Source organism: Rousettus aegyptiacus, unplaced genomic scaffold (genome assembly GCF_014176215.1).
Source record: "Rousettus aegyptiacus isolate mRouAeg1 unplaced genomic scaffold, mRouAeg1.p scaffold_m13_p_3, whole genome shotgun sequence".
Lineage (NCBI taxonomy): Eukaryota > Metazoa > Chordata > Mammalia > Chiroptera > Pteropodidae > Rousettus > Rousettus aegyptiacus.
In genome coordinates, this window is record NW_023416306.1 from 155752911 (window position 1) to 155765515 (window position 12605).

General features: G+C 41.1%; 1 protein-coding gene across 28 annotated transcripts in view; it reads left to right on the forward strand.

The window, feature by feature from the left end:
• NRXN3 (neurexin 3) overlaps positions 1 to 12605 on the forward strand; it is a 1418420-nt gene that overhangs the window by 393994 nt on the left and 1011821 nt on the right. For all 28 annotated transcript variants that reach the window (XR_004956343.1, XR_004956344.1, XR_004956345.1 and 25 more), the window contains one exon: positions 10200 to 10501. Coding sequence is in view for 24 of the 28 variants with exons in the window: in XM_036239437.1 (XP_036095330.1) it covers positions 10200 to 10501 (302 nt within the window). In the remaining 4 variants the exon portion in view is untranslated. The remainder of the gene's footprint in view (positions 1 to 10199; positions 10502 to 12605) is intronic.

Genomic DNA, 12605 nt, shown 5'->3' on the forward strand with positions numbered 1-12605 from the left:
GGCCGAAGTCTCTGATGCTCAGGCAGTGAGCAGCGGGTCCCTAGGAGTGGGGAAGGCGATGAGTGAGCAGGAGGAGTCACTGTCATCGTTTTGATTGCATTTCTATTCAATTCCACAACTTTGTATTTAAAACATTCTGGAGCATATGGGAGATTTTGCAAAAGGTATGAAAAATCGCTGTTCAGAGCATATGATTGAGGAGTTAACATCTACACATAAAATAACCCAAGAATCATTCAATATTTATTGGACGATTAGGTGTTTTATCAGAATTATCTACAGAGATCTTTTTAAAGAAGTATCAACTATTTCAAATGTAAAAAGGTATAGATCCTATAATAGAGGATATTATCAACAAATGGTTTAGCTGTCGTCCAGATTGAACAAATCTTAATGTTTGGCTGGTTTTGCTGTATATTCTTTTATAAAGACTTGGTCTTATTTGAATACCTCCCTGATCCATTTCTTCTCTCCCTTCCCAGAAGTAAATGCTATCTGAAGTTGTTGGGTACATTTCCTCTATATATGTTTTTCTATTCTCGTAACATATGACTAGAGCTGTAATATATAGTGATTAGTGATGTGTGTGTATGTTTTTGTGTGTGTGCGTGCATGCGCACGCGCATGTATGAAGGTGAAGTTTCTTGGCCACCCACAGTTTATTTGCATTATTCTCTATATATACTGGGCTAAGTGAGGAAAATATTAGGTTAAAATCTTTAACACCCACACGTCCATCTGGTCAGCCAAACGAAGCGTGGCAGGCTCTAGATCACCTTTGCTCTTTTAGGACCAGGAATCATCTGAGCTTCTGAAATACCTGTAGGCAGTTTCACACAACACCAATTTGTCTTGTTCTCTGGATGCTTAAAGGTGGATAGTTTCACGAGACAATTTAGATATAGTCTTACTGAGGCAGGAGGCAGATTAGATCTTCTTCCAAGGGTTTTTCTGATGTTATGGAAGATTCTTTACTTATTTTTGTCTTCGACAAAAGAGGAATTTTACAAAAATAAATATTTTAGATGTCCATATGGGTTTAAAACTCCATATTTATTGCTTCTAAATATCTGAAAATCTGTGGCTCCTTCATGACTTTTCTGTTCCTTTCTGAACAGTATGTGTGGGTGCAGTGAGGATCTAATTTAGATTGCAATTAGGGTCAGTGTATGTGTCACTTACAAAAATCATTTCAGATGACCTACTTCCTGCTCTAGAATCACTGTGGATATTTTCATTATTATTAGTTTTGTTTTTATCCAAATTACAGTCCTCTGCCCTCTCCTCTCCAGCTCTGTGCACCTAGTAATTTTTTTGCCCTCATCGATTCTGTAGAACATAGTCTCACAATGAGGCATTTGATACTCCAGTACAATTGACTTGGTTATTGTGTAACTTGATAAAAGAGGCAGGATGGGGAAGGAAAGCAGGGTTGATTATCCTTTTTATACTGGGCCAAGGGTGAAAGGATATGTATTTGTGGATATGTGTATTTTCTCTGATTTTTTTTTAATTGAGAAACTTCAAAGCACAGTCTAAAACTTATCTCCAAGGAGGTGACCCTGGTTAAATTTCTCACCATTCTAATCACCCGTATCCTCAGTGTAACATCAAGAGATGTGTCTTAGTAAACACTATGGAACAGTGATAGCTTTAAAAGTATTGATATAATTGAAATACTTATCATTGAGTCTATGTAGTTCCAGGTGTGTCTTTTTTCATCCCAATGAGAGTGAAAGCAATCCCAGGACAGGTTGTCTCAGGTGACAACTATAGTATCCTAGATCATTTGAAAAATGGACACAGGAGTTAGACTAGGGGTAAGGTCAAGGATGCAAACATCATTTCTGCTCCTAGTAGAGCTGGGTTAGAGCATATGGATTTGATCAGCCATCAATTCGGGCTTCCTCGCAACTTTCCTTCTGAAATAAGTTCAGCCACTCAGCCATAGGCAGAAAAGCCAGAAAACCACAGACCTCCTTCTGCAGAGGCAGGGGCTGCTCTGGTAGGTTTTACTACATAGAGGAACCTAGAGGAACTCACAATCCTTGTAGGAAGGGCAGATCTGAAGGAGAAAGGCAACTCACACAGGAATAGTAAGTACCTAGTTAAGAAAAGTGGACCTATGGGTATCAGATTTTTACTATATCACTGAGCAGATAAGTCACTTCTGTGATTGGAGGAAGTGAATGAGAAAAGTAGAGAAGGCGGATGTTTTACTCTAAAACTATTCCCTCTGGAGAGTGGGGGGAGAAGTGTTTTCATGGAGTCATGGAGACAGGGAGATGGACTTCCCTTTGCAAGATGGAGTACGCTGTTTGTATTCAATACGTGTTTGATTGACTGATCCACAATTAAAATGAGAAGCTGGTGGTGTAAGAAACATAATTACAGTTTGACTCATATGGATCTGGTGGTTAAAGGAAAACAATGTACAGCATATTGCATAAATTATTATAAGTGAGAAGGCAGACATATGCAGCACAATTGCCTCAGGCCATGGTTTCTTAGCAATATCCATTCTGCCTTGGAGACGGCTTCTGGAACCCTCTTCGCCTCTCAAGCCATATGTCTACCTACTGAGCCCTTGATACAACACCAATATGACTGTGCCACTCACAAGCTGAGGTTCTCTGCTGCTTCTCCATCCCCGGTGCCTCAGAATATGACAAATGAGGGTGCAGCCTGCATCTTGAGCCTGCACACAGGCCCATTAATCCAGCCACGTTGAACTTCTCATCATCCCCTGAACACCCTGTGCTTTTCTGATGACCATACCAGCGAAGACTATGTTTCTTCTAACTAAAACTTCATCCCTCCCTTCGTACGGTGAACTCATTCTTCAAGACACAGTTTGTTTGACCTACGTGGAGCCTTCCCTGACACCCAGAGTCAGTTATTTTTTTCTTCTGTTTGCCTATCTCACCTATTAAACATTTATTGCACTGTATTGTAATCACTTATTTGTGCATTCTCAACAATAATGACAACTAGCATGTCTATGGCTAGAAACTGGACCGTGAACTTTATCTGAGTCATGTCTCACAATGATTCTATGAAATATGTACATGATCATTCTCATTTTGCAGATTAGAGTACTAAGGGTTAGAGAAGTTTAAGTAATAAGCTACAGTTCCATAGGGTTAGGTAAGTTTCAGAGCTGGCTGTCAAACTCAGGCCTGTTTAATTCCAAGCTTTTATCATTATATTCCATGTCACCAAGCCTGTGTGTAGTCCCACCACACTCTGAGTTACAGGATGGTGCCTGTAGTGATGTTTAATATGAGTCTACATCAGGGTCTGGCACTTAGTAGCCAATCTTTTTTTATTTTTTTTATTTTTTTTAATTTTTTAAATTTTTCTTAGCTTTATAGTTTCTCTTCTTTGGTAAAGAATGGGCTAATTATTCCTATTCGAGGGTTGCCATGCAACTTAAGTGCATTCAGCATCGGACACATCACCTGGTGCATAGTAGGCACCTGCACATACTTATCCCTTAAATGAATGAACAGAAAATTTAACTCACTGTAATGTAATCGAGAGCTCTGCTGTCTTCAGGATGCCATTAGCTTTCTAGTGATTTCAGTGAAGCGTGATTTTCCAGGCCATTCTTTTGTGGACTGAGACAGCTTCTCTCGCCAGGGTACTGACTGTTTATTTTCCAAGTGACAACTTGATTTACTCTTTTCCTTCTCATCACTTCCAAGAAGCATCTGCAGGCTAGTGAGTGACACAGGCAGTGTGGAAAAGTCCATTTATTTCTTTGCTGATCTTCCTATAGAGAGTCTCTGAGGATAGGGGTTTGGAATGGCCTCAGGAGGTCAAAAGTTTTATGTGTTTTCTTTTGTAGTTCAGGATTGCTCATAGTGACACAATCTACTGACGGCTGGTACACTCTGCTTTTAAAATACCTGTATGATGGGATGTGGCAGGTAAAGGATTCATTGTTTGTCTGGGGGGATGGCTCTGCAGTTTGGTCTATCCAAATGCTTGTTCAGCCCTAAAATATATTGCAAGGGAGATGGGACAGGAAGAACCAAGAGTACAGCCACTTGTGCAGTCTTTTACCTTTCTTAATGGGTATGACCCTCCCCTAATTCTAGCAGGAAATGTCATTAGGTCATATACAATACAGTTCACTCCAGTAAAGGAATTTCTGTGTTTCCTTCATTTCTGCAGATATGATCATCTCTCATCTCATAGCTCAACAGCTAACGTGAATGTCTCCCAAATCTCATAAAAGGCCCTTAGAGGTGGGAGTTCTTGTTCCAGATTTTGGATTTTTAGCATGTTCTTAGCATGTAAAGGAAACAGAATTGTGCAAGAACAAACTTACATTTGCTTTAACTTGTTCCTTTGCCAGCAAACTCTACAAATTGCTGTTTTAGCTCAAGGCTCCTCTCAGAATTGAGTGGAGATGCAGGCCTCATCCCCCCCCCCCGCCCCCGCCGCCCAAAAAATTGGCCACCTGAGAAATTGTAGATTTCTCTGAAAGTTTATTTCTGCTTTGTGTACGCCCCTGCCTTGGGCTCAGTGCTTCTTTCATCCTCATCAGGGTTTCTTTGTCTGAGAAGCAGTGGCCAGAAGAATCGGGTGATATGTCAGTTCACAACTTGACACCCTGACACCTTTCATTGCAGTTGCACCGATGGAGGAAGGGCAGTGTTATTCCTGCTGAGTTTTGTGGATCAGAGGAAGGGAGTCAGCGGGCGGGCCCCAAGGCCTAGGCTATCTCTCTGTCTGGCAGGGAGGGCAGCAGTAGCTCCAGTGTTTTTGCGCGTCATTAAGTCCAGGGTGGACCCGGCCAGGATGACCAGCCAGGGTTATCTTTGCATCAGTGAAGACTTAAGTACCAGCTGCTGCACAGAGGCCAGTTGAAGGACAAAGGATTCAAAGATGAGAACAGTTTTGCCCTGGTGTCTGAGGCCATCCTCAGGGAGCTGGTTCCCACTGCCTTTCTGGAGAACAGCAGGTGTTGTGTTCAGGGCCAGTGGTTCCAGCCACCCCAGAGGCTCTTCCAAGTTGTGCTCAAAAACCCATTTCTAAGGCTGTGTGATGGAGATGAAGAGTATGATCTTCTCAGATTGACGTTTTCCAGCCTGCTACGAGAGAATCTTAGGATAGAGCCAGCTCTACTCACTGGTCCCTGCTTGGGCTCCTGCTGCCTGAATGGCCTCTTCCCTGTCATTGTCGATGGCTTTTCCTTTTGACATATTGAACTTCATGCAGTTGCAGGACACCACGCATAGAATCCTAGGCACATACTCCTCTGAGAATCTGAGTTCCTGGCAATGTGGTGGTGCTGCAATGTAGTAGCAAAAGGTATGACGTCAGGGGACTAAGAATCAGGGAATGAGAATCAGGGGCCTGAGGTTTTGGAACTGGCCTAAGCGCTTCATAGGCCCTTGCATAACCTATCTGAACTCTGTGTGCTGCCATCTCCTTACATTCGTATAATTATAGCAAAGTAACCTCACAGAGCATTGAGAGAATATAAATAACAGTTAAGAAAGCATTTGGAAGTATATGATATTTTAGAAACTGTGGACATCTGTTTCCAAATGGACCTGGGATTCTCCTTTACTCAAATGTGTTCTCATTTGAGCCCTTTTATGTAGCATGCTGTGTCCTTGTCCCTCAAAGTTTTCTTCTGGCCTTTGGGTTTCCATGGCTGCATTGGGATCTTAAGTATCCAAACGAGTTTCCTCCTGTGGTCTCTGGTTTGCCAGCATCTCTGCCTCTCGGTTCCTTTGGCTGTCTCTTCTAGGAACTTTTCGCTTCCATTCTTGCTTAGTGAAATGCACACCTCACTTGGGACTATATCACCATCCAGGTCAGACCAGTCCAAGGCAGCCCTGGAAAAGTAGTTCGTACGTGTTCTCGTCTTTTAGCTCTCTGCCTTCAGTTATCTCTTTCTTCCAGTTTACTCTTAATGCGATCTTTTAAAAATATAAGTTGGACCCTCTATCCTTTCAGTAAATTTACAAAATGGTTCCTCATAACCTTCAGAATAAAGTCCAGATTTCTTGATCTCAAAGCCTAAGACACCAAGGTATCAGGAGCCACAGGTCCAATTAAACAGTGATATGCATTTCTCCACACTTCTTAGATTGCATAATAAAAAATAATATATTGAACATTTTAATGCTTTTTGGAATTTCTCAGAGAAATAGAGTTATTATATATATCATTATTTGGGTGTTTTTTGGGTGAGAGAGTGGAAAATAGAATTGAGTGAATGCTTATTAATGCTATGTATATATCAGTACTGGGATTAACAAGCCATTTGAAAAACCAGTGCTTTACATATCTTATACATCTGATTTAAAATTTTGAGTTGTACATATCTAGATTGCATCTAATGTTTAATCAATTGGACACTTACAAATAATGGGTAAATGATTTGTTGTCCTACAGAGTCGAGCTCTGCTTCTCATGCAGTGAGAATAATATTTTTATTTTAACACTCATGCACTTGATTGTGAATTTGGGAGTGATATAATTTGAATGGATCTAAACAGTCCATTAGCCATGTCAGTGCTTACCCGCTCGCCAAGCTGTACTTTATGCTAAGCTGTTGTGTACCGTGTTACATAATCCCCTGCATTCATTTTCTCTACCTAGTTAGCTTGAACGCGTGCAAGGTGACTGCATTGTCTCTTCAACCTCCTTCCCAGTGTAAACACCAAGTATAGAAAACAGAATTTGAGCAGCATTATCTTTTTTTAGTGGAGCGTGTGGAGAATGGACTGGGCTTGGAGATGTGGGTTTGTCACTGTTTGGTTTTGTACCTTTTAGTTATGTTCACTGTCAGCTAGTATGGTTTTCAAGGTGATAAGAAAATAATTTGAGCCTTAGCCACTGGAAGGAAATTAAGACAGATGGGGATCTAAGTGGAAAAAGGTTATTTGTGAGAGTATAAAAAGGAACAGTGTCTTCAAGGTCCCCACTCTTTCTCCATCTGAGCCCCTTATTTGTTCTTCTGAAGACTGGATCATGCACTGCCCGTGCCTCTCCTCCCCATAGAAATCAGGAGGAAAGTATCCCATGAGTTACACATGATATGATTGTGCTTATCTGTAATATGTTTCAGAAAGTAGCTTTTCGTTGTCTATTGTTTGTTGACGGGTGGAGGAGGTACCTGGCATCTGGGGTGCTGTGCTCTTGGTGGCCTCCTCCAGTTCAGGGAAGAGATAAACTGGGAAAATTCATCATTGTGTGCAGAGATTGGGAAGGTTGTGAACTGTTGCAGCAGTTTTTATTAGATACTTGTGAAAGAAGATATTTGGTTGCTTTTGGTTGATTTGCATGTAGATTAGCATAAATATGCGTGTGATTTACATAGACAGTATTCTCTCACATTGGTTATATTTCTTGTTTATTTATTGTGATATTCTCTACAGTAATGTCATTTTCCTTCCACGGCCTTCTATATAAAGTTCTTGTGTTTTAAACACACCACGATTCCAAGGGAGGAAGGGAAGTATATCTGTTGTTGAGGAAGCACAAGTTGCACAGGGAGGGGAGAAAAAGTTTCTGACTCCATTTTATCCAAGGTTTAGGATGGTTTGTAAGTCAAGGCATGATTCCATAGAATAATTCATGCCCTTTAAGAAGTAGAGAAGGAACCCATGGTATATCCAGAACGAAGGGCCAGGGAAAGGTGAGTGGTATTTAGAGAAATGCCCAGAGGCACTTTAGAAGTCCCGAATAACACTCATTGTTCTCTTGGGCAACTCTCTTATTCCTAGTCACAGGTTTCTTCCATAATCAAACAAGGGCATTAAATTAGGCAGTCTCCAAAATTCCTCATAGATCTAAAATATATTATTTTGACAGACCCCTTGGTCTAATTATACAAACAATATTAAGTACCATGTAGCACATTAAATAATACCCTGGTGCCTCGCTGTTCTGTGACAAGGCTTCCCCCTCTAAAGGGCACTTGATGATTCAGCTTCTCTTCAGAGGCCTCCTTTCCTTGCTCATTTATCTCGGTTCAATAACTTAAATGTTTACAGAAGACACCCATTAATATACCACGTGGGTGCCAAGGACAGGCATAGGCGTTGGCGCTGTGCACATCTGTGTCTGTAGGTAAAGAGCTTAGTGGTAATAACTTCGTTTGATTTACCATCTTCTACTGTAGATTAGGTTCACCTCCAGGGCTACTGGACAAAGGCTGCTTTTCTAGTTGCGTTTTAACAAAGCCATTTCTGTAGAAATGAGAGGAGAAATCATGACAATAGATGGGTCACTAGGGGGATCTATTTCAAACATAAACGTTATGTTAAATTTCTACTCTATGATTTTTTTGGCTATTTTTGATAAAATGTATCAGGACTAGATTATGTGCTGAGTATTACTTGCTCCTTATAGTACATGTATAAGAGACACTGTGGTTATTTATTATTTATTAAAGTGGATAGATCCCTTTTGCTTATACTAGTATGTGTGTGCAAACAGAAATGTGCAGGTAGACACATGTCATTGAGTCCCTCTAGTGGACTAGGACAAACATCTCTTTACCTCTCTGGAGTATGAAGTTGAGGTTCATGTTTTAATGATTTCAGGGTGCTATGATTAATTTAATGGTTTGTAGTGGGTGATCATCTCTCCACATTATAAGAGTGACTTCTTTATAGCTCTTACCTTATGACGAGAAAATATTTGTTTCATTTTACTTAAGTGGCTTACCAAGGACTGTGAGGATTTGAGTTGAGGCAGAATTGGCTTTGGTTAATAAGGCCGAAGAGTAGTTTTTGAAGGGAAAATAGAATTTTCTCAACCTTATTTTGTAGTCCCCTTGCCTTAGAAGGAAACCGAATATCTAACCTTGTGCCCATTAATGAGGCATTTTGCCAGTTCGTGACCAACCCTGATATGAAGGAGGCCACTCTAAGCGATGCTTCCTGACAGGAGGACAAATGGAAGTCCACGTGCAGTGTGTCAAAATTATATATCACAGTGACAAATGGCGAGATAAAATATATTCTGTCATCTCGCCTTGACAAATAGACCTTTGAAACTACCTGGTAAGCCAGGTTCACATTCAGAATTTTTGGTTTCCTCAGAGTTCTGCACTGGAAATGCTAACACAGAGAGTCCCTCTGGTCCTCAGCCTGTGGCCTGTGCCTGTCCCCCTCCTCTTCCCTTCCCACCTTTGGCTCCATCCTATATCACAAGGGGTCTGGTATAAATGCACATGGATGCCCCAGCCCCCCAGGGCTGGCCCCCAGACCTTGAAGTGTGCACTTTGACAGCATGATTTTTCTTCAAAAAGTAGACCAGAAGAAGAGACCTGTACAAGCCCTGGAAACAGACTTGGGGCTCTTTGGGTAGGGAATTGCAAGGTCCCAGTGTCTGGAAGAACACAGTCTTAAAAGAGAATGTGGCTCTGGTAGAATGCTATCTTGGCCTTGTGGACTCCTAGTTTTGTGAGGAAATGTAGCCCGACTAGGGCTGCCTAAAACAGGAGAGCCTCAGAGCAGAGGTCCCTTTAGTCTAAGGGAGGCACTGCTGTCTTGTCAAAGCATATTACCAAATTCCATTCTGTTCCCTTTTCCTCATCTGCTTGATAACCTTCTCAGGTACAGCCTTCTGTTTAATAATCCAGTCATGTCCCCCTGGGCTTAGGACTCTACCATGGAAACCAAAATTAGCTGGGTTATTGATGGACAGAAATCAAAGCCAGATCTTTCAGGGTAATTGATTTTTAGTTTTTGGTCAATAAAAGTTACACAGAGCTAAAGAACCTTTTGTCAGAACAGTTAATTATCCATTCTAAACCAGCTCTTCTACAAGCATTTAAAAGCCATCCTTGAAGCAAAAGCGATGTAAACCTCACTTTACCATTTCACATGAAATTTCCCTTCAGGTTTTTTTTTTTTTTTTTTTTTTTTTTTTTTTTTTTTTTTTTTTTTTTTTGAGAAAATCTGAAGAGAAGGCAGCAAGCCCTCCAGTACCATCGTGTTGGTCTTCTACCCTTGTATGGACATATAGCTTCTCTGCAGTTTCTTTCTCTGCTGGTTTCCATGGTGCTGAGATATAAGTCTTGTGGAAGATTCGGAGGGAGCATTGTGCTGGTGTCGGCCCACTGGCAGGGGCAGTACCCTGGGGGCGTGTCCTCCTTGGTGTTTGCAGAGATCTGACTCATGCATTGACAGCTTTGCTCTTTTTTTTTTTTTTTCCTCCTGCAGCTCGCGAGGAGAATGTGGCCACTTTCCGAGGCTCAGAGTACCTGTGCTACGACCTGTCTCAGAACCCAATCCAGAGCAGCAGTGATGAAATCACCCTGTCCTTTAAGACCTGGCAGCGGAACGGGCTCATCCTCCACACGGGCAAGTCGGCTGACTATGTCAACCTGGCTCTGAAGGATGGCGCGGTCTCCTTGGTCATTAACCTGGGGTCCGGGGCCTTCGAGGCCATTGTGGAGCCAGTGAACGGAAAATTCAACGACAACGCCTGGCATGATGTCAAAGTGACACGCAACCTCCGGCAGGTAATGCTGAGGGGAGAGAGTGCCCGGAGGCTCATCTTAGGTAGCTGGGGCGGAAGTTTGGGTAGCAGTTGTTGAATGAGGTGGAGATGGCTATAGATACGGGTTTGGATTTGTCCAAGTCTTTCTCCGAGTCTGCAGTTTCACAAGGAAAATTATTAAAAATATGCTTCTTCTCATACTTTAATTCTCCATTTGTGCTTGTTATTGAAGAAAACAGTTCAGTTGTATAGATAATAAAAGTTATAAGTACTTTCATTCCTTTTATTCTATTTTCTTTTTATCATTTTCTTAATTACATTTGAATCTCGTATTATTGCTAAATTCAATTAGAGACAGTGTTTTGTTTCTACAGCTTGGTAGATTTTCTTCATTCTTTCTTTGAATATATGTTTTCCTTTTTAATTAAGTTAGCCATTTCCGTGTTGCTATCATTTTAATTCCTTCCAGTAAAAAAAAAGTCTTCCTTTTTCTTTTTTAATTTACCACCCTTCACCCAATTTTATTTTTTTCAGTTGTTATGTTAACCTCTAGCCTTGGAATGAATTAGCCGGAATCTTTCTGAATCCCTCTGTTTCTCTGTTCCTTGGTGCGGTGGTCCTCCTTTATTGCCCCTGTCTCTACCTCCAAGACTCTTCAGTTGATTGGGAGGCCTGGAAAGTGGAAGGACCCAAATAAAAAAAGTCAACTCTGGAGCAGCCTTTCCTGGTTCTGTCCCGGCTTGAGACCTCCCATCGCTTGCCGGTTCTAAGCAGGCGACTCTGTCAGGTGACGACACTCTCAGAAAGCCTTAGCCAAGTGAAGTTGTTTTCAGTTGCGTAACTAATAATAATAATAATGATGATAATACCACCTCACCAGCCCACATCAGTTAAAAAAAGCTTTTCCTATAAAAGTAGGTCTGTGCCGAGACTGCCTTTTTTAGGTTGCTATTATCGTTTGGTTTTTCTTCTTATGAATTTGTCATTAAACCCAGTTGGACAGCATTCATCCTTTATTAATCAGAAGACATTATGCAAATTTCCAGAAAGTGCTTATCAAATTTTCTTCTGCAATATGATTGATTTAATGCCCTCTAATGTAAATATGAAAGCATAAGAACTGACAGGTGTTTGCATATGTTTTTTGTTTGATAAAATTGTAGCTCCTTAATAATGCTAAATAAGTGGAAGAGGCTCACACACATTGGAAGCAGACGATATTCAAAGCATCCTTTTCCATACTTACGTATGTCAAGAAAGCCACCTGGTTGGGAAATTCTGGTCTATCCTTGGTGAAGCCGCCAAATAACACAAGACTTAAGAGTTCCCAGTCATTTTAATACACATGGATTAGACATTTTGAGTCACTGTTCTTTCTGTGTTTTTTTCTCCAAGGCCAAAGAACTCTATTGTTGATGTTTTTCTTCATCATCCTCCATAGATACTTACTCAGAAGAGACCTTCTCAACTGTCAAGAGAGCCCAAATCAAATTTCCATTTGCTAACATATAAGGGGTTGATATGTTTGAGTGGCAGAGACCAGACCAAAAAGTGAAATATGACCTTTTGCCAGTTTTGACTGGCAGGTGCACAATAACATCCTTTAGGCATTAGGCAGTGGAGGAGAGAATTTTAATGTTACTAGAGAGCAGAATTGGGTTGTGGTTCTCACAACCAATCTGTTTCTCTAACTCTCTCTCTCACCATACATATTTCCCTGCCATTCTAGAAATGATTCCAACCGGCTAGATGAAAGCTCACTTTTATTTCTAATAAAAACACTTTTCTAAAATAGAATCAGCCTCCAGTTTATGCCTTTAAACTGAGAGGGGGATAAACCAAACTGTAATTCGGATGTTGGTTGTGTTGTTTAATCAGAGCAAGGAAAAGCTGGCAACCCTGGAGGGTTTCTTCTCCAAGTTCTAAGACCCAGCTCCTCTCTGTGCCCTTGGACAAGCCATTTAACCTTTCTACACTTCCATTTCCATTTATGAAATGGTGATTACAATCCATCCCAGCCGTGTGTGATGGCTAAATATGCAAAGTACCTTATGTTCCAGAAGGATTATGAGCTCATCCGTGGTCTGGGTGCTAGACTTGCTGTGACATGTACACGATTTACAGGG